Source organism: Danio rerio, chromosome 16, assembly GCF_049306965.1.
Source record: "Danio rerio strain Tuebingen ecotype United States chromosome 16, GRCz12tu, whole genome shotgun sequence".
Lineage (NCBI taxonomy): Eukaryota > Metazoa > Chordata > Actinopteri > Cypriniformes > Danionidae > Danio > Danio rerio.
The window spans coordinates 2,567,070-2,594,241 of record NC_133191.1 but is presented as its reverse complement, the minus strand read 5'-3'; the positions used below and the strand labels follow the sequence as shown (position 1 = coordinate 2,594,241).

Below are 27,172 nucleotides of genomic sequence, written 5' to 3'. Positions count from 1 at the left end.
ATTTTTAAAGTTGAACCCAAAAGAAGATAGTTTGTAGAATGCTGGAAACCTGTATCCATTGACTTCTGTAGTATTTGTGTGTTTATGTGTGAAAGTGCTGCCTTGCCTCTTTTCATCCCGGTGGATATTTCTCAAAAGGCAGAGCTGTACTGCTGTTTGACTGGATGACAAAAGTCCAATATCATAGACAGCAGGCTTTCAAAAGAAGAAATAACGACCAGGATTTACCCAAATCTGTTTTGTGTTCTGTTGAATGCAAAAGGAGATATTTTGAAGAATGTTTGGAAAAACTTGTAACCATTGACTTCCACAGTATTTGTTTTTCCTACCTGTGGATGTCAGAGGTTACAGATTTCCAACATTTGTCCGAATATCTGATCTTTTGCATCTTCTTATGTGAACTCAAGCTGTTTTGACCATTTTCATTTCTGCTGGAACATCACTTTGCACATGAAACCACACTGAAGCAAGGTTATAACAGTTAACGAAAACCAGCAAAAAAATCAGAAACTAACATGTAAAATTATTGTCCTTTTTTAAAAACTGAAACTGTATTGTGTACATACAAAATTAACTAAAGTTATAGCAAAAACCTCCTTTGTTTTCGTGATCCTTTTAGAAGTAAATATAATTCATGCTGCACGTGTTTGATCTGTACGGCAGCTGTAGTCCTGCTCGAGCCGGTTCTCCTTCCTCCATGTACACCCATCTGCAGCCTGCAGATCGGGGCGGGGCTGAATATGCACATTCAGCCACGCCCATAAGTGGGCGGGACTGAACATGTCGCTCCGCCTACAAGTCTTTAATTGGTTCACGGAAACATATTGACGTTGATGTAATTATGCTTTCGATTCCGGTTTTCATCTCTGCGTGGTAAGTACACGTTTTCTGTCATGTAAATGGTTAAATTATAGTGCAGTACACCTCACGAGCTACTTATATTGTGTAATTTATTTAATTAAAGGCCTTCAAGGAGATATGAAGTTTTAAAGCCTTTAAAAAAATGTTTTCTGTGTTAGGGTTGGCGTTTTCCAGGTTGATCGTAAAGTTGGGCGTGGCTGAATGTGCAGCCCCGCCCCACATTCATCCCCGCCCAGATCTGCAGGCTGCAGACAGGGGCTTCTGCGGTTGGGTAGACCTTAATAAGATACAACCAATAGTAAATTTAATAATAATATTAATAATTCTTGTTAACTTCCGACCGCAGCCGTATCTGATCCAACATCAACCCAGCCTCAATCGCTCAAACATACCTTACAAGCATTTTTAAAATCACAACAGATATAATGCCATCTTCATATTGTAACTTATTTCACACATATAAAACAATTGCAGATTTATTTTAACAACACATGTGGTCTTATATGAAATACTGTAAAAGCACCACGGTCGCCACCATTTTATTACGAAATTATCTTACGTCAGACATTTCCGTTGACGATGGTCGATTTTCTAAAGTTCATTTCAGCAGGCGACACCTTACATACATTTCAGAATCATGTAAAGACAATATAATTACGATTATGATAACTTTGATGTATTTCAACAACTTTATTTACCTTTTTCGCTGGAAGATGCTTGAGTCGCCATCGCCATCGTACGAAGTTTGTTACTGTCTGACTGTTAACGTTAATTCCGTTGCTATAGATACAAAATAAACTTCAGCGCTTACTTCACACACAGCGGTGTTGATAATTTTTTTGATTAATTAATTAATTAATTAAAAATAATTAATTATATTTTAATTAATTTATTAATTAATTAATTTATTTATTTATTTATTTATTCTTTTTTTACATTATTTTATTATTATTTTTTTAAATAATGTAATTCTCAAACATCCTTCAATGTTAACTGTTCAAATGCGCTACTAATGAGCAATAAAAATACGTGTTGGGTGCTGTATTTTATTTTTATTTGAAGGAGATCTTTCACAAGACTGCTATGACGTGTTTAATGGTCATTAACATCTTAAATTCATTCATTTTCTTGTCGGCTTAGTACCTTTATTAATCTGACTGGAATGATCCGTCAACTTATCCACCATATGTTTTATGCAGCGGTTGCTCTTCCAGCTGCAACCCATCTCTGGGAAACATCCATACATACTCATTCATACACTACCGACAATTTAGCCTACCCAGTTCACCTGTAACGCATGTGTTTGAACTGTGGGGGAAACCGGAGCACCTGGAGGAAACCCACGCCAACGCAGGGAGAACATGCAAACTCCACACAGAAACACCAACTGACCCAGCCGAGGCTTGAACCAGCGACCTTTTTGCTGTGAAGTGACAGCGCTACCTACTGCGCCACCGGTTTTCCTATTATTATTATTATTATTATTGGTGATAGTAATAAAAGCAGTAATGACTGGAGTAATAATTTAATTTAATACTGCATAAGAAAGCAGTTATTTAAATATTATAAATATAATAAATAGTTAACAATTTAATAAAAAATGGAATGAACACAATCGTGAAGGGAAATGACAGAAAAATTTATAAAACTTTAAATACAAGAAAATAATTTGTTCTCATTTTTTTCTCTTTATAAATATAACCTTTATGTTACGTTTTTTATTTAATTTAATTATTTTTTAACATCTGGCCATATAGTAAAGTACCATTGAATGGGTAATTTAAAAAATACAATCAAGAATACTCTGTATAATTTATATTTTCACATTACTGTGAGGGTTGGGGTAGCTGTAGATGTTAATAAAATACAGTTCAATGGGTCATTTAATAAATAATATCAATAATACTCTGTATAATTAATATTTTCACATTACTGTGAGGGTTGGGGTAGCTGCAAATGTTAATAAAACACAGTTTAATAAGTAATTTAAAAATAATATCAATAATAACTGGTATAATTAATATTTTCACATTACTGTGAGGGTTGGGGTAGCTGCAAATGTTAATAAAACACATTTTAATAAGTAATTTAAAAATAATATCAATAATAACTGGTATAATTAATATTTTCAATTACTGTGAGGGTAGCTGTACGTTCATAAAATACAGTTCAATGGGTAATTTAATAAAAAATATAAATAATACTTGGTATAACTACATTTTTACAATAATGTGAGGGTTAGGTTTAGAGTTGGGGTAGGGGTAGACGTTTAATAAAATACAATTTAACGCGTAAGTTGCATCCCTTCACTAGCACCGGATTGCTGTCGCGTCATTGGCTGCCCCATTTGACTACATTTCCCATACTGCATTGCAATAAAAACAGGAAGAAAGACACCATGAGGAAATATTGTACCAAAATGAATCATAGAGCGGCGGAGGGACGTTCTGCGGCGGAATGAGTCGTGAACGCAGGCAGCAGCTGATGGACGAGGTCGAGGGTCTGTCATTTCACAGAGAAAGAGAGCAAATGAGCGTTGAATGAGCTGAATTCACTGCTGGATATCGCATATGATGGAACGGGCGATGGAGCATCTGAACGTGCAGCTGAATAGATTGACGCGCTCTCTGCGTCGCGCCCGGACTGTGGAGCTCCCCGAAGGTGAGACGTCAAACAATACCTTCAATTTGTCGCTTGTAATGTGCATTTCTGAAGTTGCCATCGCCACTTCCGGGAAGCATTCCTGTCTTGACATTCATTAGACTTTGTCCATATATGGTCAGTTACTACCATACACGTACTGGTGATTCTCATGACAACACACACGTACATGTTTACTTCAGAATACACGCAATAAGTAAACAAGAAAACGTACAACTGAAATGACCAAAAATACTATAGTAATTTATAGTGAATACTATGGTGTTTTGAACCATACTACAGTAAAGGATATTATACTGTAGTATTTACAACTCTTTGTTAATGCATATATATATATATATATATATATATATATATATATATATATATATATATATATATATATATATATATATATATATACATACATACATACATCATACATACATACATACATACATACACACACACACACACACACACACACACACATATATATATATATATATATATATATATATATATATATATATATATATGAGCAATTCCATGAAAATGTCAACCTTGCCATGAAAAGAAAAATGTTTTCACCAAAATAGCGAAACCGTTTCTACATTTTTTGCGCAGGCAAGTGTTTTACAGTACTTTAAAAATACCTAAAAATGTCTCTGTCAATGTTTTCAAACTATCATATTTGATTTACCAAAGTCAAACAAATGGCAATTTCACATCCATCACATCCATAACGAAAAAGTGTCACATCCATAACAAAGATTTTCCCTCAAAAATGTCAAAATAAAATAAAATCAATCAGTTTTGTTCTATAAAGAGACAACTCTTATCCTTTTGTTGAGCATTATTTATTTTGGGTTGTGCAGTTTAATTCACAGAATTTCTACGAAATATGTTGTATACTGTAAACTTGCAGACTTTTTTTGTCACATCCATAACGCTTGTTTATTTTCCTCATTTAAAGTATAAAAATGTTCACAGATTTAATTTTTTTGATCCCATAACTCTATGGTTAGTTGTTTTGGAAAATATAAACAGATGATTCAATATAATGTTAACGTAAACTTTCTCTGCGAATTTATGTTTTGAATTTTTACTGCAAATGTCATATCCATAACGCTGGAATCAGCCATATATATATATATATATATATATATATGTATATATACATGTATGTATGTATATATGTATATATATATGTATGTATATATATATGTATGTATGTATATATGTATATATATATGTATGTATGTATATATGTATATATGTATGTATATATATGTATATATGTGTATATATGTATATATATATATATATATATATATATATATATATATATATATATATATATATACATATATACATATATACACATATATACATATATATACATACATATATACATATATACATACATACATATATATATACATATATACATACATACATATATATATACATATATATATATATATATATATGGCTGATTCCAGCGTTATGGATATGACATTTGCAGTAAAAATTAAACTGCACAACCCAAAAGAAACAATGCAAACTGTAATAATAATAATTTAAAATAAATAATAATAATAATAATAATATTATGGAGAAATAAGTCTGTAAAATAACAGAAAATGTACTGGCAGTTTATCACAAGATTTTTGTAGAATAATATACATCACTAGCAAAGACAATAAAGCACTTGAAACTATAAAAAAGTCCTAAAAAGTAACTTTTATTTTAGAACTTTTCAAGGTTTAAAGTTGTTGGAGGAAAGCTCAAGGTCCAATAATGCAATTCAGAAGCAGAAATAAATGCAGAAAAAGACAGAGATGGAAAACTGCTAATATACTGATATTTTTTTCACAATGACTTCATGTAAAATAAGTTTTAAAATGAGGTTCTTATGAGGTGTTGTGTGTGTGCGCTCTACCAATCACGTACACCATACATTGTAAACAAACTAGAGTTTATTCGATTGTTGTGTTTTACATTTAAAATTAAATAAAACCTTTTTAAAGCTGTTTGCTAGTGCTCAGTTCTCTTTGACATGCAGAATATTTATTTTATATATCGATTTTTCCTGTTGCAGACAGTGAAACCGCAGTGTACACCCTCATGCCCATGGTCATGGCTGACCAGCACAGGTAAGCACTTCAGATTTATTAATCTTATTAATATGCAAATTTTATATTACTTATAAACCCGAACACGTTAAATAAGTTCTATAATAAAGGATGTTTTGTGCTGCAGTCATCATCAACAGCAGTTTGCAAATGTCCCAATCTTTCATTTTTGCCTGTAGGTCAGTTTCTGAATTGCTTTTAAACTCTAAGTTTGATGTGAACTACGCCTTTGGACGTGTTAAAAGAAGCCTTCTACACATCGCTGCCAAGTAAGTTGTAGCTGTAGACTTTCCTGTTTTCCTAAAGTCAGCACGAAACTTAAATTTGTAGTGGTTTTTTTACATCTATAACGTGACATACATGTGGGAAAACTGAGAACTCTTGTTTTAGTTGTGGATCTGTAGAGTGTCTCGTCCTGCTGTTAAAGCGTGGAGCGAATCCGAACTATCAGGACATCTCCGGCTGCACACCTCTGCATCTGGCTGCCAGAAATGGGTAAACGGAGGCTTCATAAACTGTGCAGTACTGCCACCTGCTGGAGTCATTCACTTATTTACATTAAATATGAAATATATACAAGCTTAGTGTATTGCATGCTAAAAAATTTATTTTCTTCAGACTTGGAATTACAGTCATGCATTTGTACTTTGATTCCTGTGTTGAATTTTCATTCCTGTGTTGTCGTATATTTTCACAGGCAGAAGAAATGTATGGGCAGACTGTTAGAGTACAACGCTGATGTTAATATCTGCAATAATGAAGGCCTCACTGCTGTGAGTATCATTAAAACAGCTACAGAAATCTGTACTATGGCTAATGATATTAAGCAGTGCCTGAAAATCTTCAATGTATTCTTATTTAAATAGAGTATGTCTAATATAAGGAGGTGGTCACTGTTTTCAAGTGCAGGGTAATAATCATTGTGCCTGCTGCAGCCATGGTACAGCAGCAAAGTTCCCTGATCATTACGCCAGAATAAGAGTATAGTTCCTAGCCCTGGTGGCCTAGAAAATGGCAACTTTTCATTTTCATTCAGTCTTTGTGCGCATTGTAACTACAGAAGAGTCGAGATTTCAAGAAGAAAATTATCAAAACTCTTTGGGTTTTTTTGAGCAAAATGCTAACGGTCTAATCCGATTCAATGATCTATGCTAAGCTAAGCTAAAAGTGCTTTCGCTAGACCCGGAGTTTGGCTGTTTTCAGAAGTTTGTGTTTCAGTCCATCTGAATTGAAAAGGGACACCAGAATGTTTGAGCGACATGCTAATGGTCTAATCCGATTCAGTTATCTATGCTAAGCTAAGCTTAAAGTCCCTTTACCAGACCCAGAGAATGGCTGTTTTCAAAGGTTTTTGTTTCAGTCCATCTGTATTAAAACGGGACACCAGAATGTTTGAGCAAGATGCTAATGGTCTTATCCGATTCAATGATCTATGCTAAGCTAAGCTAAAAGTGTTTTCGCCATATCCGGAGATCGGCAGTTTTCAGAAGCTTGTTTTTCAGTCCATCTATATTGAAACGGGACACCAGAATGTTTGAGCGACATGCTAATGGTCTAATCTGATTCAATGATCTATGCTAAGCTAAGCTAAAAGTGCTTTCGCCAGACCTGGAGATCGGCTGTTTTCAGAAGTTTGTGTTTTATTCCATCTATATTGAAACGGGACACCAGAATGTTTGAGCGACATGCTAATGGTCTAATCTGATTCAATGATCTATGCTATGCTAAGCTAACCTAAAAGTGCTTTCGCCAAACCCGGAGATTGGCTGTTTTCAAAGGTTTTTGTTTCAGTCCATCTGTATTAAAACGGGACACCAGAATGTTTGAGCAAGATTCTAATGGTCTAGTCCGATTTAGTTATGTATGCTAAGCTAAGCTTAAAGTCCCTTAACCAGACCCGGAGATTGGCTGTTTTCAAAAGTTTGTGTTTCAGTCCATCTATATTAAAACAGTAAACCAGAATGTTTAAACGAGATGCTAATGGTCTGATCTGATTCAGTTATCTATTCTAAGCTTAGCTAAAAGTCTCTTTACCAGACCCGGAGATTGGCTGTTTTCAATTGTTTTTCAGTCCATCTGAATTGAAACGGGACACCAGAATGTTTGAGTGAGATGCTAATGGTCTAATCAGATTCAATGATATATGCTAAGCTAAACTAAAAGTGCTTTTGCCAGAGCGGGAGATTGGCTATTTTCAGAATTTTGTGTTTTATTCCATCTAAATTAAAACAGGACACCAGACTGTTTGAGCGACATGCTAATGGTCTAATCCGATTCAGTTATCTATGCTAAGCTAAGCTTAAAGTCCCTTTACCAGACCCGTAGATTGGCTGTTTTCAAAGGTTTGTGTTTCAGTCTATCTGTATTAAAACGGGACACCAGAATGTTTGAGCAAGATGCTAATGGTCTAATCTAATTCAATAATCTATGCTAAGCTAAGATAAAAGTGCTTTCGCCAGATTCAGAAATCGGCTGTTTTCAAAAGTTTGTGTTTCAGTCCATCTATATTAAAACAGTAAACCAGAATGTTTAAACGAGATGCTAATGGTCTAATCTGATTCAATGATCTATGCTAAGCTAAGCTGAAAGTCCCTTCGCCAAACCCAGAAATCGGCTGTTTTCTAAAGTTTGTTTTTCAGTCCATCTATATTAAAACGGGACTGCAGAATGTTTGAGTAATATGCTAATAGTCTAATTCGATCCATAGGTCTATGCTAAGCTGAAAGTGCTTTTGCCAGACCCGGAAGTCAGCTGAAGGGGTTTTAAAATGCTAAAACATCTGTAGGGGAGTTGTAAAATGAGCAAAAAATGCAGAGTGTTCCTTTAAAAGCAAATACTGCGCAGATCTGTCACTTTTAACCACTAATAAGAGTGCTTCATTCGCTAATGTAATGCTATTTTATTGATTGTGATTTAGATTCATTGGCTGGCAGTGAACGGACGGACAGAATTACTTCATGACCTGGTGCAGCACGTCACTAATGTAGACGTGGAGGATGCCATGGGACAGACAGCCTTACATGTGGCCTGCCAAAACGGACACAAGACTGTAGGGAACCTGTTTGTCTTCAGTGCAGCGCTTGAATTCAGATTTATAAATAGTAAATCACCTCATTTTGTGATGTTTCTCGCAGACAGTGCAGTGTCTTCTGGACAGTGGAGCAGACATCAACAGGCCCAATGTGTCTGGAGCCACTCCACTCTATTTCGCCTGCAGGTGAGCTAATGACCAGTAGAAAGCAAAATTACCCATAATGCATGTGCATGTGTAAGGAGGATGCTCCGAACTTTCGGTCATAAGCTTGATGCATATATAGAGTCACATTATTGTCCCTCTCCTGTGGTTTGTAATGTAATGAGCAGCACAAATGTCTTGATACCTCAGGCTGTTGATGTTGATCATCCACTCTGCACTAACCACTTCACCACTGGCGCAGAAAAGTGTTCCTTTACATCACATTTTTCTTGTCTTAAATGCAAAGGGAGATCCAAACTCGTTTACATTGAAGGAAATGTTAATATTCGTCGTTTTTTCCATTCATCTGCAGTCACGGTCAGAGGGACACGGCACAGATTCTCCTCCTCAGGGGAGCCAAGTATCTTCCAGACAGGAATGGAGTTACACCACTCGACTTGTGTGTTCAGGTGAATATTCATAACGTTCACACACTCTCTAGAACTGGCATGCATAATAAACCTCATGTGTAACTACATTCTAGGGTGGCTATGGCGAGACGTGTGAAATCCTCATTCAGCATCATGGCCGACTGTTTCAGACGCTGATACAGATGACCCAGAATGATGACATTAAAGAGAACATGGTACACCTCTTTCATCACCTCTGACGTTCTTGATCATTTTGAAGTCCTCCTGTTTCCTTTTTCAAATATTTCCCAAATGATGTTTAACAGAGCAAAGCATTTTTCCACACTATTTCTTATAATATTTTTTCTTCCAGACAAAGTCAGTAGTCACATCGTAGGAGAGTTAAAAAAATTGGCCACAAGAAAATTATAATGTTGGAAAGTGGAACAAAGATTCATTGTATTTAATTATTAGTTATTTAATTATTAGTTATTTAATTATTAGTTAAATTATTAATGCAAAAAAACTAAAACATTGTTTTTACTTAGATTTGTTTTGTCCTGTTTCTAGTCCAAATATCCACGTTTCAAACCAAAAACAAGATTATTTTACTTTTCCTACTGACACATAATTTTGCTTGTTTTAAGGAAAAACTCAATGTAAGACAGTATAAACAATAGTTTTACATGATCCTTTTAGATATTTGGACTAGAGGCGAGACAAAGTGAAGTAAAATCAGCCTTTTTTGCATTGTGATTATTCAATTTCTGTACCTGAACAAACTTTTCAGAAAAAAACATTTCTGTAAAAACTGTTAGACTCCCTAGAAAATTGTCAAGTAGAGCTATTCAAATCATTTTGTAATGCTGTATTATTATTGCTATATACTGTTTATTGCAGACAAATTACTGAATTATTGCATATCAGACTTTTCCAATAATCATCTAATTGTCTACAGAACAAACCACTGTTATACAATAACCTAGTTAAGCCTTTATATTGCACCCACGTGAGTCCATTATGCTTGTCTTGTTTACTGTTGGTTGCTAGGTTACCAATACCACAGTGAGCCTCTCTAACAACTTTCATATATGGTATTTTGTCTTTATTTTTTGAGAACTTCTAAATATTCTCTTCACTCCCTGCTAAAAAATCCAGCTTAAACCAGCCTAGGCTGGTTGGCTGGTTTTAGCTGGTCGAACAGGCTGGTTTAAGAGGGGTTTTGGCCACTTCCAGGCTGGTTTCCAGCCATTTCCAGCCTGGTCTTAGCTGGTCAGGCTGGGAGATGACCAGCTAAAACCAGCTTGACCAGCCTAGCAAAGCTGGGAGTCCAGCCAAAACCAGCTATATCCAGCTTAAACCAGGCTGGTCAAGCTGGTTTTAGCTGGATTTGGCTGGTCATGTTCCAGCCTGACCAGCTAAGACCAGGCTGGAAATGGCTGGAAACCAGCCTGGAAATGGCCAAAACCCCTCTAAAACCAGCCAACCAGCCTAGGCTGGTTTAAGCTGGATTTTTCAGCAGGGTTAGGATTTAAACCTGGCTAATGACTCAGTAGTGTATTAGTAAACAAACAAACAAAAAAACTGTATATTATAGATAAAGAGATGAATAAAAGAACAAACAAATAAATGAATAAATGAATAAGTGTATGAATAAATGCATAAGTAAATTAATAAATGAATAAAAGGATAAATAAATAAAAGAAAGAATAAATAAATAATTTTCTAAACCCATTTTAAGCTCAATATTATTAGCCCTCTTAAGCAATATTAGTTTAGGATAGTCTACAGAACAAACCACTGTTATATAATGACTTGCCTAATTACCCTAACTTTACCCTAAATAACCTAGTTTAGCCTTGTAATTGCACCCACGTGACTCCATTATGCTTGTCTTGTGTACTGTTGGTTGCTATGTTACCAATACCACAGTGAGCCATTAATATTTTATATTTTTTAATTTTTTTTTGTTTGCGAACTTCTAAATATTCTCTTCACTTTAGGATTTAAACCTGGCTAATGACACAGTAGTGTATTAGTAAACAATCTAAAATAAAAAAAAACTATCATAAATAAAGACATGAATGAAAGGACAAACAAATAAACAGACCAACAGTGATCAGATTGTATAACCAAAGTCATACTAGATGAATTATGCTGAATTGTAATAGCATTAGAAATGGACAAGTGTCTACTTGAAGCTAAGGTGTGCAGGATGAATGTAATTTTAATAAAATATATTTTTTATGTGTATTTGTCATTTGTTTTATTTATCTTTAGTATGGAGATCTCTGCTGTGACGTGAATTTCCCTTTGGGATTAATAAAGTCTAATTAATAAACAGGCAAATAAAAGAATGAATGAGTGAATGAATAAATACATATAAGGATGAACAAATAAAAAAAAGAATAAATCATTTATAAAGCCATTTTAATGTCAATAAAATTAGCCCCATTAAGCAATATTTGTTTTTGATTGTCTACAGAACAAACCACTGTTCTATAATGGCCTGCCTAATTACCCGAACTTAACCTTATTAAGCTAGCTAAGCCTTCAAATGTCACTTTAAGCTGAATACTAGTATCATGAAGAATAGTCAAAATATTATTTACTGTCATCATGGCAAAGATAAAATAAATCAGTTATTAGAGATGAGTTATTAAAACTATTATGATTAGAAATGTGTTGAACAAAATCTGGAAACCGAACAGAAATTAGGGAAAAAAGTGCACAGGATAATTCAGGAGGGCAAATAATTTTGACTTCATTTGTATAGAAATTTAATTTTAACATTTTGAATATTATTTTTCTTTAAGCTGAGGCAGGTTCTAGAGCATGTTTCACAGCAGAATGACTCCAACTACCAAAGGATCTTGACCAGCTTGGCGGAAGTGGCCACTACAAATGGACACAAACTGCTGAGGTGCGTCTGATATCCACAATTCTCGATGAAAGATGACTTCTACTACATCATATTAAATCTGGTTTTGTTTGCTTTCAGTTTGTCCAGTAACTTTGAAGTCCAAACCAAGAGTTTACTGCGGATCATTCGGATCTTCTGCCATGTGTTCTGTCTTGGACCGTCGTCCCCAAATAATGGGAATGATATGGGCTACAATGGAAATAAGACGCCTCGTAGCCAAGTGTTTAAGGTGAGGGTTTGATTCTTTAAGTATATATTGATAAATCCTTTATTAATCTGAGGTCGCCACAGTGGAATGAACCGCCAACTTATCCAGCATTTGTTATTATGCAACGGATGCCCTTCCAGCCGCAACCCAGCACTGAGTAACACCCACACACTCTTGCATTCATACAAACATACTACGGCCAATTAAGCTTATTCAATTCACCTGTAGCACACGTCTTTGGACATAAATCCGTCCAATGATTTAATAACTAAATGTTTAAATAAATAAACAAATAAATAAATGAGTAAATAAATAAATGAAGAATGAATAAATAAAGTGAATAAATAAATAAATAAATAAGTTAATGAATAAGTGAATGAATTATTAATTAAGTGACTAAATAAATAATTGAATAATAAATAAATAAACAAGTAAATACATGAATAAATGAATAAATAAATAAACAAATTAATAAATAAATGATCGAATTAATACGTAAATAAGTAAATGAAAAAAGTGAATAAATAAATGAATGAATAAATAAATAAATAAAAGAATAAATGAATAAATAAATAAATAAGTGAATCAATAAATTATGATTAAATGAGTAATTAAATAAGTAAATGAATACATAAAAAAATCAAATAAAATAATTAAACATGAATAAATAAATAAATAAATAAATAAAGGATAAATAAAAGAATACATAAAGAAGTAAATAATTTAAAGAATTAAAAATAAATAAATAAGAGAATAAATAAATTATTAAATTAGTAAATAAATAAACAAATTAATAAATGAATGAATAATTAAATAAATGAATATATAAATAAATAAATAATTAAATAAATAAATAAATAAGTGAATAAATAAATTAAGGTATAGATGAGTAAATAAATAAGTAAAAAAATAAAATAATTAAGAAAATGAGTACATAAATAACTGATTAAAAGAATAAATAAATAAGAAAATGAGTAAATGAACAAATAAATAATTATCTAAATGAATAAAATAAATAAATAAATAAAGGATAAATAAAAGAATGCATAAAGAAGTAAATAATTTGAAGAATTATAAATAAATAAATAAATAATAATTAAAAGGTAAAGTAAATAAAGCAATGGTGTAAAATGTTTAAGAAAGGTTTAAGGCAATAAAAAGGCAAAATAAAAAAATTACCCAACAACAACAGCAACCCTGTTATCTTGTGTGGGATGGCCGTGTTGCAGTGATGTTGTGTTGTGTTTATTTCAGCCTCTGGAGCTGTTATGGCACTCTCTGGATGAATGGCTGGTGCTCATCTCCACCGAGCTGGAGAAGGAGATCACAGACACAACACGCTCCTCCTCAGGAAATGACATCGCCTCTCTCTTCCTGAAAAAGCAGGAAGTCGACCACTCAGTTTCCAGTGAAAACCCTCAGCTTCTGCTGGATGCCAGTTCTGTGATGAAGACGCCCGAGGTTTACGCTGACGGTCAGGATGTCATCTCAATGATCGCCAATCGGCTGAGCGCTGTCATCCAGGCCTTCTACATGTGCTGCTCCTGTCAGATGCCACATGGGTGAGACTGAGCTCTGAGTAAATATCATTTCTATTGTTCAACAGTAAACAGGTGCGTCCCAAATCACACCCTTATGCACTATTCTACGCCATTTTGTAGTATAAATAGTGTAAGTAGTGCATTCACACTGAAATATTGTTTTTATTCTAAAGAGTGCACTTTAAACACCCGGATGATGCACTTATTAAATCGTTAAAAACAAGTGTGTAATGTTGGACTCTTCACACACTCTACTATTCATTTATTAATTCATTTATTAAATAATTAAATTAATTTATTTATTCATTTGTTTATCCATCTATTCAATTATTTATAAATTTTGTCATTCACTTATTCATTAATTTATCAGTTAATTTATTTATTAATTCATTTATGAATATCCATCCGTCCATCCATCTGTCCATCTTTTTATTGTTGATATCCATCCATTCGTCCATCCATCCATTCGTTTTGCTCACTTAGCAGAAGGGGCGAATCTGTCGGGCTTGAATAAATATGACTAAATGAATAAATAAATGACTGAATGAAAGAATTAATAAATTAATTAATAAAAAAAGAATGAATGAATGAATAAATAAATATGAATATACAAATGCATGAATGAATGAATGAATGAATTAAATGGGTTAATTAATTGATTGGATGGATGGATGGATGGATGGATGAAAGAATGATAGAATACATAAATTAACTAATAATAAATGAATAAAAGAATGACTAAATGAATGAAGGATTGAATGAATAAATTAATATGAACGAATTGATGAATGAAAAATTTATAAATAAGTAAATGAATAATTAGTAAATAATAATTAAAACGATACCTAAATAAAACTATAAATAAATAAAATGCCAAATAAATACGTAAATAAAATGATAAATAAATAAAACGATAAATAAAAAAATAAATATAGCGATAAATAATTAAAATGATAAATAATTAAAATGATAAATAAAAAAATAAATAAAAGATGAATAATTAAAATGATAAATAAATAAATCGATAAATAAATAAAATGATAAATAAATAAAACGATAAATAAAAAAATAAATAAAACGATAAATAAATAAAATGATAAATAAATAAATCGATAAATAAATAAAATGATAAATAAAAAAATTATAAATAAAATGATAAATAATTAAAATAATAAATAAATAAATAATACATAAATTAATAAATAAATAAAACGATTCATAAATAAAATGATCAATAAATAAATAAAATGACAAATAAATAAAATGATAAAATAAAAAATTATAAATAAAACGATAAATAATTAAAATGATAAATAAATAAATAAATTATACATAAATTAATAAATAAATAAAACGATTCATAAATAAAATGATCAATAAATAAATAAAATGACAAATAAATAAATAAATGTTAGAATAAAATCCATCTGTCCATTCAGGAGCTGACTTTGGATTACTTAATTTATTTTGGAGTGTGAAAGCAAAATTCTCTACGTACAGTGGGGGAAGTAAGTGTTTTTTTCTTGGATTATTTTCTTGGAATAATATTTCTAAAGCAGCTGTTGACATGAAATTGAACAAGATTTTGGTGAAAAGCCAAAGAATACAAACATTAAACAAATCAAAATGAGTTGTGTGTAATAACACTGGAATGACACAAGTAGAAAGCACTGAACTACTGAAATGTATTTAATACTTTATAGTCCTGTTTGGTGCTGTCAGCTTAAGACGCCTCTCATATGGAGAATGAAGTCACATGCATTGACACACAGAGTGTCAAAATCTTTAATAATTCTGTGGGTCTCATCTATCAAATCTGAGCTTTATTTTGTATTTTCTATTGGATTGACATCAGGTGATTGGCTGGGCCATTCGACAGGTTGTACAGAAGTGTGAAATTTAACCTTTATAAAGTTAAGGAGTACAAGAGAATCAAGATGAGTGTACTAATGCACTTTTGATCATGTTCATAATGTCTCCTCACCACCGCGGCCCTGCGAGCTGCCTCTCTGATGTTAATGTCATCATTAAATTGCTCTTATTAAAATGCATCATTTATACACTCTCACTGCTGTCTGAGAGTCTGAGAGCCCGCATACTCATCCTTCATTTGTTGTTTCTGATATCTAGCATGACCTCCCCACGATTCATCGAGTTTGTCTGCAAGCATGATGAAGTGCTGAAGTGTTTTGTGACAAGGTAAGTCGAGAGCATCTGTTCATTTTTACTGATTCATTGAGCATGCATCTGCTAAACTGAAGCATAAAACAGCCAAAGAAAAACATTATACATGTAGTCCATGTGAGTGACATTTAGTTGTAAGATATTTTGTTTATTTATTCATTTTCTTTTCAATTTACTTTATCAATCTGGGGTCACCACAGCGGAATGAACCGCCAACTTATCCAGCATATGTTTTATGCAGCGATTGGCCTTCCAGCTGCAACCCAACACTGGGAAACATCCATACACACTCATTCACACACATACACTGTGGCCAATTTAGCTTACCCAATTCTTCTATATAGCGCATGTGTTTGGACTGTGGGGGAAACCGGAGAGCATGCAAACTCCACACAGAAATGCCAACTGACCCGGCCGAGGCTCAAACTCAGCAAACTTCTTACTGTGTGGCGATTGTGCTACCCACTGCACCACCGTGACGCCCTGATAGAGTGTATATATATATATATATATATATATATATATATATATATATATATATATATAGACTGTTAATTTGACACTGGATTGTATAAATGTATATTTCCACAACCCCTTTGCAATACTTTGTTTCAGTTGTCTACAGAACAAATCACTGTTATACAATGCATAATTACCCTAATTAACCTAGTTAAGCCTTTAAGGGCCCTATCATACACCCGGCGCAAGGCGCAACGCAATTGTTTGCTAGTTTCAGCTCAGCGCATGAGTTGTTTTAATGTTTCGCACCAAATGCATTTGCGCTCATATGTGCGCCCATAGGCGTTCTGGTCTAAAAAAGCAGGTGTGTTGAGGCTCATTGCTGGTGCAGTGGTATTTTGAGGAACTAAAATACACTGTTCAGTAGACCAGCTGAGAGGAGGTCTAAAGTCCAGCGCAGAGCGCGTTAGTTGTGCGCCTCGCTTAAACAATGATTAATACACACAGAATGTACAGCAATACGCAAATATCTTTACAAATAAAAAAGAATTAAAGCTTATTATTATTATGCTATTGTTAGTAGCAGTATTATTTATTATATGCATATTTATATTTGTTTTATTAAAAACTAGCTTAGATTTGTCCATCTTTTAGGTTTTAGACCATATGGGGGACAGCATGTGTATTAGGATATAACTCAGTTTTTTGAGCACATTTCATTATTATTGTTCATTTATTCGTTTGCTGGAGATTAGAACTGAATTTAGAAATAGTTTTGAAACAAATCTTTGAGCTTAACAAACAAAATTAATTATGTATAGGCTAATGGATGTCTGTGCGTACAAGGTTTCCCTATCCACGAGAGCGAAAGTGAAAGTAAAGAATGATGAGGCTCATCTCTCTTTCTCGCGCTGCAGATGCTCTGTTTAACTGTTTTCTCGCTAGTGAAGTGTTCATTTTTTCCACTTACAAACTCCGCTATGTTAATTAATAGCAAATGTGCTATGGCGTAACTCAACTGACTATTAAAGGGAATGGGAGATGAGACTCTGATTGGTTTATTCTCAAAACACACCTATAACACATTAAGAGAATAAGCTCAACCCTGTTAGACCATGCGGCACGGCGCAAAGCGGATTTTTCCATTTTTCCAAGCATGGAGCCAAGATTCTCAGAGAAATCGGTCAAGTTTGGTGAAGGAGAAATCATGGTTTGGGGTTACATTCAGTGTGGGGGTGTGCGAGAGATCTGCAGAGTGGATGATCAACATCAACAGCCTGAGGGATCAAGACAGCAAATCCTTAAGCAGAATAGCGCTCCTTCTCATACTTCAGCCTCCACATCAAAGTTCCTGAAGGTCAATGTGCTCTAGGATTTGCCAGCCCAGTCACCAGACATGAACATTATTGAGCATGACTGGGGTAAGATGAAGGAAGAGGCATTGAATATGAACACAAAGAATGTTGATGAACTCTGGGAGTCCTTAAAATAGCAAAAGTGGATTCGGACCACCCTTAATGTATTTGCGCCCTGCACTTTGGACTTTGCGCCTGGATCGTTAAAATAGAGCCCTATTGTCACAGGACGTCAAGGGAGCGAAGACAAGAGGTTGGATCCAAATGCAATTTTTAATGAAAAAGATTATTTGTGCAGGCAAAAACAAGCGAGGTCAAAAAACAAGAACACTGGTGTCATGAAGGGCATCGAAAAATGCAAAAACAAAGCGATGATCAAAGTACAAAAAGTTACAAAACAATCATCAAAACATGACTAGAAAAACTATAAACAGGACGACACTCACTGAAACCATACAGGTACTAACAAACAAAGACTCCGCATTGACCGGTGTGTGGAATGTGTATAAATAGTCCAAACAGTTGATGATGACGATATTCAGCTGTGTGTGAATAATGGTGACTGGTTTGTACAAAGGCATGCTGGGATATGTAGTTCCTGAATGACATGCGAGTATGCCAGTGATCTTTCAGGAACAGATTGCTGGTTACGTGACACCAATATGTCACTTTAAGCTGTATAGAAGTGCCTTGAAGAATATCTAGTAAAACATTATGTACTGTCATCATGGCGAAGATTAATGAAATCAGTTATTAGAGATGAGTTATTAAAACTATTATGATTATAAATAGGCGAAGCAGTGGCGCAGGAGGTAGTGCTGTCGCCTCACAGCAAGAAGGTCGCTGGTTTGATCCTCGGCTCAGTTGCCGTATCTGTGTGGAGTTTGCATGTTCTCCCTGCATTTGTTTCCTCCGGGTGCTCCGGTTTCCTCCACAGTCCAAAGACATGCGGTACAGGTGAATTGGGTAGGCTAAATTGTCTGTAGTGTAGAAGTGTGTGTGTGGATGTTTCCCAGAGATGGGTTGCGGCTGGAAGGGCATCCGCTGCGTAAAAAACTTGCTGGATAAGTTGGTGGTTCATTCCGCTGTGGCGACCCTGGATTAATAAAGGGACTAAGCCGACAAGAAAATGAATGATTGATTATAAATATGTTGGAGAAGCCCCTCTCCTTTAAACAGGACTTCAAGTTTAACAGGAAGGCTAATAGACCTGCTGTATATTTGTTTTATTCCCAGGAATCCCAAAATAATCTTCAACCACTTCCATTTCCTGCTGGAGTGTCCTGAGCTCATGTCCCGCTTCATGCACATAATCAAGGGGCAGGTAAGCACGATGAGAGACTTAAAATATTTAAAACGTCAAAACGTGTATTTAAAAGCCTTCTGAAATTGCATCTTAAGCGTTTGAGCCTTATAAATGTTAAGCGGTTTGTTTTTATGTTCTAGTTGTTATTTATGTGCTGTGTGATTTGTTCTTGTAAATAGTATTGATTGTGTTCAGCACAGCTCTGTGTTGTAATAATATGCTCTATAAATAAACTACTTCTACACAACCTGACAAAAGTCTTGTTGATCCCAGTTGTAAAAAGAACAAATAATAACTTGGCTTCTAGCTGATCAAATGGTAAAGTATCAGAAGGTGGATTTCTCTGATGAATCATCTGTGTGTCAGAAAGTCGAATCATCTGTTGATCTGCATCCCAATCATCACAAATACTGCACAAGACCTACTGGAACCAGCATGAACCAAGATTCTCAGAGAAATCAGTCAAGTTTGGTTAAGGAGAAATCATGGATTGGGGTTGCATTCAGTATGGGGGCGTGCGAGAGATCTGCAGAGTGGATGATCAACATCAACAGCCTGAGGGATCAAGACATCTGTGCTGCTCATTACATTACAAACCACAGGAGAGGGACAATTCTCCAGCAGGATAGCGCTCCACATACTTCAGCCTCCACATCAAAGCTCCTGCAAAGAAGGTCAAGGTACTCTAGGATTGGCCAGCCCAGTCACCAGACATAAACATTGAAGGAAGGAAGCGTTGAAGATGAACCCAAACAATGTTAATGAGCTCTGGGAGTCCTGCAAGAACGCTCTTTGCCATTCCAGATGACTTTATTAATCAGTGATTTGAGTCATGTCAGAGATGTATGGATGCAGTCCTCCAAGCTCATGATGGAGTCAGACACAATATTCATTCTTTATATTCTATACTGGACATTATTTCTGTTCAGTGACGAGACTTTTGTCTAAGCAGAGTCAGACCTTACTGTCCTAATGAAATCAGTCAATATCAAGTCATGATCAGATTTTATTGTGCTCAAATAGTGTCATCTAGAGGCCTTTCATATAAGCCACTTCTGACACCAAATCATCAACTAGAAGTCAAGTTATTATTTGTTGTCCCTAAAATAATTCATATTCTGTAATTTGATGCAGAGATGATATAACATATTTAATTATTTAAAGGATTTAAGATGCTGATGACCGTTAAATGCGTCTTGTGAAAAGGGTCTATATTGGATTATTTGAAAGCTATTCACAATAATATGTGTGCCTCACAAAGGTTAGTGGGCTTGACAAACCAACTGTAAAATGCACTCCTTTATCTCTCAGAAACTTTAACAGACACTTGCACCAGTTTGGCATCAGACACTTTCTTACTTTCGTCTTCTCTTCTCCTTCTTAGCCGTTTAAAGACCGGTGCGAGTGGTTTTATGAACATCTTCTTGCTGGACAGCCAGACTCCGATATGGTGCATCGACCGGTTAATGAAAACGACATCCTTCTCGTGCACAGAGGTAGACAAATATCTGATTTTGTATAAGAAAACATGAATTATTTAGTTTAAGAAAGCACATGCAATTCTGAAAAACACCAGCAAATTAATCGGCTTGCCAGCATATATGTTACCAGCATACGTGACCCTAAAACATGACGGACTCAGCTGGGATTTATTTATTGTGCCGTGACCGTAGCTAACTTTCTGCAACTCTCACATGGTCGCTTACTGAAGCTAAGCATGGCTGCGCCTGGATGGGAGATCACATGGGAAAGCTAGGTTCCTGCCGGAGGTGGTGTTAGTGACACCAGCAGGGTGCGCTCAACCTGTGTGGGTTCTAACACTCCGGTATATTAATGGGGACTTTATACTGATCAGTAATCTGACTCTCTGTGGTCATTTGCCCACTGGCCTCTGTCCATCATCGCTTTGGAGGTTGAGCAGGGAGGCCGAAATCTTGTCACGTTTCCACTGTCGCGTTTCCGCTAGTAGCTCGCAGCACATCACGCAAACCCCGCCCCCAGAACGTCCCCCGAATCAAACGTCACACAACCCGCCCACTTCAGCAGGTATCAGGCAGATAAAGCACACCATCACATCATTACAAAACCATTAAAATGAAGACAACCCAAACAAACAAATGACACGTTACTGTACAGCAGTACATCATATGTCTATACGCACAGACCTGTGTGTTTTCATTTATTGTATTTATTTACTCACCGACAGACTATTGGCATCGTGCAACGAGTGGTCTCGCCACTGTAACGGATGGACCCAGGTCAGTGAGCGCACCCATCCATAATATAAAACCACAGAAATTCTCCTTTATAACTCGGAATGAAATGTGTTTATAACATTCTCGTTTTGATAGATGCCGTCATACATTCAGCCCGAATTCTCCGCTGAGACCTGAAACATATTTATTTTTCTCTAGGCTATCTGACATAGGCTATTTCGTTGCGCTCAGCAGCTTTTCACAAATAAAGCTCTACATGTATTTAAAGTTTTATTAAAAAATTTTACTACGTCATATAAAATTTTACTACGTCATACACTTGTCTGAGGACACAGAACACATTTTGTATTTGCAGTTTTGTTCGTAAAGTGGCGCTGAACAGGACTGGGTGACAGAAAAAGGGTCATTTCTGCTTTCACTCACCCCAAAAACTGCTCTGTTTGCACGATTTGATTAATATCATCGTATTTAAATACTTTATAAATAATATTTCAAACCTTCTCCGGTGTTTATTGTTTTTAGAAAATATCTAAAAGCTTTATTTTCAGATAACGTTAGGCCTTTGTAAAATGAAAGTTTAGCCTAATATGGCTTTAAAACGTTTTGACCTAAACCTTTTGTTAGTTTTATATTGGTTTATTTATTTAGTGTGATTTTATTCTATCCAATATTTGTAATTCTTTAAATTATTTCAATATTGCCTAGGCTTTTTTATCAAGATAGCTATGACACTATTGTTTTGAGCCTACAAACGTGGACACGTAATTGGTAAAGTTTCATGTCTTTCTGTTGTATTCATATTTTGTATCATCTCCAAAATAAATAAAAAAGCTGCTCACGGCATCAACAGAGCTGTGAAGCGAGCGCTCTCACACACATACAGGCATCTAACACGCATGTATCAAGCACAAACACACCTTTTAAACTTGACAAAAACTTTCGACAACCCTTTACTGTCTGCTGTGTCTGTAATATGGTGTAAAGATTATTCTGCGTTATTGAAAAGTCAAGTAGAACGCAGCAAAGAAATGTCACTTATAAATTAAAACTTTATTATTGTATGCAACATCCTTACATTTAAAAGGGAACCATGAGGGGGATCATAAGCAAAAAGACCCCAGCCTAGCCTATAAGGCTAGATGTTTTCTTCCCCTTATTTATGTGTTTGTTTGCCGCATGTACTCCTGTGCGATCGGAAAAGTAGTGTTGGCAAGCCATCTTTACCAGACTCGGGCAAAGTCCGCCTCTCCTTTTACTCCGTCCCGAAGCCCCATTTGGCCCTCTTTGGCCCTAAGGTATTCGGCGACAGGCCCCGGAAGTGACAGTGGAAATGTGTCTGGCCTTGGCTCTCCTTGTGTAGCTCGCTTTAGGCGCGATAGTGGAAACACTGCTTCAGTTTCCTAACCATCCACATATCTTGATTAGCTTCATTACTGTCTCCTCTCCACCCATCAGCTGGTGTGTGGTGTGCTGTCTGCTGCAATATGGCTGCCCCTCGATCCCCCTCAAAAATGTATAAAGCGCATTAAGTGTCTAGAAAAGTGCTATCAATGTAAGGAGTTTTCATTAATTTGTTTGCATTGTGAGACTTTGCAACACACATGCGGTCAAATCGATGAAGATCTTTAATTTGCGGGTGTTTTTTGTAATTGCATGTGTTCTCAAATTGCAGCGCAGTAAGCACTCTCGCCCACTGTAGGTTTCCTTATGAAGGCTTCTCCGTCCAGCTTCATCTTCTTCATTTGCTGTGTGCTATCATCTCGTTTCAGACTCGTTATTCAGAAGCAGCTGTGAAGTCGTGTCCAAGTCCTCCAATGAGAAACTCAAACAAGGCATCGCCGTGCGGTTTCACGGTGAAGAGGGAATGGTAATATTCAACAGTCACACTTTAGTTTAGGTCACAATTCATGCTATTAACCACTGGCTTGTTATCTGCCTGTTTTTAAGATGTTTCTTTTTTATTAGTAACCACACAGTATGATCTTACTCCACATTCCTAATCCAACACAAAACCTACTGTACACCCAACTTCTACCTAAGTAACTATTAATAAACAGCTGAGTAGTAGTGTTAAGATTGTAGTGTTTGTAAATGGTTTGTTAGTACTGTGACCTAAACCAGGGGTGTCCAAAGTCGGTTCTGGAGGGCCGGCGTCCTGCAGATTTTAGCTCTAGCTTGCTTCTACACACCTGCAAGGGTGTTTCTAGAATGGCTAATAAGAGCTTGATTAGCTAGCCCAGGTGTGTCTGATTGGGGTTGAACTTAAAGGTGCAGTAGGTGATCTGCCAAAATGCTAACCGCTTAGCATATTATCTTTGGATGGCAGGGAGGGACTGTGATTCAAAGCCACACCCCCTGATATCGCGAGCGCGCGGACTGCGTCACGACAGCCGACACACAACCCACTAGTTCATGTCATTCGCCAGTTACTTAGTGCCAGCGCCGTGCAGGAATTACATGTATTACTTTACCACACTTGCATGCTATTTCAGAGCGAATATTCAGAGTAACGTTAGCGGTGAACAGTATAGGAAGGCTGTCAGTGTTCAAAAATGACCCAATGTGAATATTAAAGCAACTTCAGCTCAGTAAAGCAGGTTAGGCGGAATAGTGCTATTTATTGGGTTTTTGTTGTTAAACTAAATATAAATCTACATTATAGATGCTGTCAAAGAACCTCATGAAACTGAAAATAATCACATCAATCTTTCACCGGGAGATTTCAGTGGCTGAACAACACATCTGTGCATAGAAGTCATTCATAACAAAGCACAATCTAACATAAGCTTAGCCTGACTAAGATAGTTTCAAAACAGAACATGACCTGTCTAACAGTAACACTTCAGCTGTGGTGTCGTCGTAACTCCAGCGTGCTAAAGTAACTCCAATATTGATTCAGGATTTTCAAAAGTTTCAATGCAGCATTTGATTTCTCCCGGTCTGTTTCGTGACCGCGCGGCCGCTTTTTGGGCGAGTTATACCCGCGCCTGGCTTTACAGTAATCGGCCCGAGCTCGGCTGTCCTTCCGCGCCTCCGGCTTCGACTCGACTTCTGCGAGCGGCCCGCAGCTCGCTCGCGCGCATGCGTTTGTGATGCAGACGGGCATTCGCTATTCGCGGATCTGCGTGAACAGATGCGCAGAAGTCCGAATCTACATTTGTTGACAGACAGTCTGAACTGCCTATCGGAATTAAGGACGGTCCGACTCTATTTAATTGGATGAACATTTTTTAGTTTTATGCTTTACCCTGAATATAAAAATACATATAAACACATTCAGATCATGTACTGTAATCATTACTATTGGACTGTGAAGAGACTTTCAACCAGCACAACAACAAATGTTTCTGAAGACAATCACCTACTGCACATTTAACTTTGCAGGACACTTTAGCTGCGACCCAAATGGCACACTATACACTATGCACTCATGCACTATGTACTTATGCACTTACACACTCAACAGGATAGTATATGTATGTAGTGTCCCAAATGGCACACTAATGTTTGTTTACTAAGCGGAAATTCAAACCGTTTCCCTGATGACGTTTGACGGTTGCCAAATCAGTGAAATAAACGATCGAATTATCAAATAATACCTGTCGTGAGTGTTGCCGCATTCACCATCGGGAGGCGCTATAATCACTCTCATAGGAGAATTTAGCTTTCACCATCCGAAATAAATAGTTATCCAACATGTGCGTCCGATAGCTCCGCCCCTTCAACTACGTAGGCAAACCTGCGGTCATTAAGTGCGTGAAGTGTCCATCATTACACACTTCATTTTAGCGGCTGAATGAGTGCATCATCCGCGTAATTAAAGTGCACTTATTATTATTAGAGTTTTCAGTGTGAACACACTACTTACACTATTTATACTACAAAACGGCGTAGAATAGTGCATAAGTATGCGATTTTGGGATGCAGTGATTAAAGCCAGGTCCGACTCTGGACATGCCTGACCTAAACTAAAGTGTTACTTATTTTAATGTACAATTCAGTCTATTAACAAACCCTTAACTAAAATTTTAGATCAATACGCTGCTATTTAGCCGCATATTCATAGTTAGTAAGGAATAAGGATAGTGTAGAATAAGATCATACTTTATAACTACCAATAAACAGTTAATATCTTAATAATAGGCAGGTATTATTAACCTCTTTAACATATGACGTTTTTAATTCTCAGTACTTCGCAATAGCATTAAACAAAAGGCCAGACTGGGCTATTCATTACATTGAGTGAATGTAAATTAATTAAAATAAGAACATTCTCTACTTCAGTCAGAATGTGAAAAAAAACTAGGCATCTTAGTCACTAACCTGCTTTACATCAAGGGTTTATTAATGATTATCAAAATACCGTAATGTGTATTTTGTGTGTGTGTGTGCGCCAATATAGACTATTTTACCATGGTAGCGTTGAAGCATTTACTGTGTGTTTTCTCCGCAGGGTCAGGGAGTGGTCAGAGAGTGGTTCGACATTCTTTCCAATGAGATCATCAACCCAGACTATGCACTCTTCACACAATCTGCTGATGGTAAATCATCATTTAAAATACATTCATTCATTTTCTTGTCGGCTTAGTCCCTTTATTAATCCGGGGTCGCCACAGCGGAATGAACCGCCAACTTATCCAGCAAGTTTTTACGCAGCGAATGCCCTTCCAGCCGCAACCCATCATCACACACACACTTATACACTACGGACAATTTAGCCTACCCAATTCACCTGTACCGCATGTCTTTGGACTGGAAACCAGAGCACCCGAAGGAAACCCATGCAAATGCAGGGAGAACATGCAAACTCCACACAGAAACGCCAGCTGAGCTGAGGCTCGACCCAGCGACCTTCTTGCTGTGAGGCGACAGCACTACCTACCGCGCCACTGCCTCGCCCACATTGTGATATATCGATACTAAAACTATACACTGTGCAGTAACTGCTGAATTTTGCTTACAAGAGTGTGCAGACCTCACTTTTACGATGCAAATGACACGTGCAGCTTTAATGAGAAAAAGAATTATTTTCATAATTTAAAATTTTTTATTTAATTGAATTAATTATTTTATTTTAATGATTATTATTATTATTATTATTTTATTTGTTTTTGTTTTTATACCATTTCATTTAATAAAAAAATATATTTTATTTTATTATTTTTATTATTATTTTATTTATTATTATAATTTTATTATAATTTATTTTTTATGTACATTTTTACTTTATTAACTGATTTTAACAAAAGCGTCTTATTGTGGGCATGGTTTAAGTCACCCCACCATATGAAAACTGCATCCTTATCCAGATCATCTGCTAGTATTAAAATTATACATTGTAAGCACTCTTAGGTTTGTTTAATTTGCTTACAAGAGTGTGCAGACCTCACTTTTACGATGCAAATGACACGTGCAGCTTTAATGAGAAAAAGAAGAACAGTCTACAAAAACAGCCCTAGAAAAGCAGCCGCTTACACAATCACCATATAACAGTCTGCTTTTACCATTCGAGACCAAAGGATTGGATGAGATGTGTGCCAGACAATGGTTTGTCAGTTTTGTCAGAGTGTGAGGAAGCTTATTGGTCACTGCCAAGGGTCTGAACGCAGCAGGGAGTCACTGAGGCCATTACCGTCCACCCGCCGAGAGATGTGGCCGCACGCAGTGACTGGCTCTGACTCTTGGCTCTACAAATGAAGCTTATGACTGAAAATCAGCAGAGAAATTGGCTAGTGGGCCTAGCCTTCAGATGAACC

At 35.8% G+C, this 27,172-nt stretch overlaps 1 protein-coding gene across 2 annotated transcripts in view; it reads left to right on the top strand.

Moving 5' to 3' along the window:
- The first annotated feature begins 3,223 nt into the window (after positions 1 to 3,223).
- The window catches only part of hace1 (HECT domain and ankyrin repeat containing E3 ubiquitin protein ligase 1), a 36,086-nt gene continuing 12,137 nt past the window's right edge, over positions 3,224 to 27,172 (top strand). Inside the window, exons 1-17 of one of the 2 annotated variants that reach the window (NM_001423976.1) lie at positions 3,224 to 3,522; positions 5,606 to 5,660; positions 5,819 to 5,908; positions 6,030 to 6,134; positions 6,337 to 6,412; positions 8,557 to 8,688; positions 8,774 to 8,856; positions 9,188 to 9,284; positions 9,359 to 9,460; positions 12,041 to 12,147; positions 12,226 to 12,376; positions 13,610 to 13,917; positions 16,027 to 16,095; positions 19,131 to 19,218; positions 20,585 to 20,696; positions 23,186 to 23,283; positions 25,870 to 25,957. In NM_001423976.1, the coding sequence (NP_001410905.1) occupies positions 3,432 to 3,522; positions 5,606 to 5,660; positions 5,819 to 5,908; positions 6,030 to 6,134; positions 6,337 to 6,412; positions 8,557 to 8,688; positions 8,774 to 8,856; positions 9,188 to 9,284; positions 9,359 to 9,460; positions 12,041 to 12,147; positions 12,226 to 12,376; positions 13,610 to 13,917; positions 16,027 to 16,095; positions 19,131 to 19,218; positions 20,585 to 20,696; positions 23,186 to 23,283; positions 25,870 to 25,957 (1,852 nt within the window). In that variant the 5' untranslated portion in view covers positions 3,224 to 3,431. The remainder of the gene's footprint in view (positions 3,523 to 5,605; positions 5,661 to 5,818; positions 5,909 to 6,029; positions 6,135 to 6,336; positions 6,413 to 8,556; positions 8,689 to 8,773; positions 8,857 to 9,187; positions 9,285 to 9,358; positions 9,461 to 12,040; positions 12,148 to 12,225; positions 12,377 to 13,609; positions 13,918 to 16,026; positions 16,096 to 19,130; positions 19,219 to 20,584; positions 20,697 to 23,185; positions 23,284 to 25,869; positions 25,958 to 27,172) is intronic. The other variant, XR_012391527.1, reaches the window with a different exon arrangement.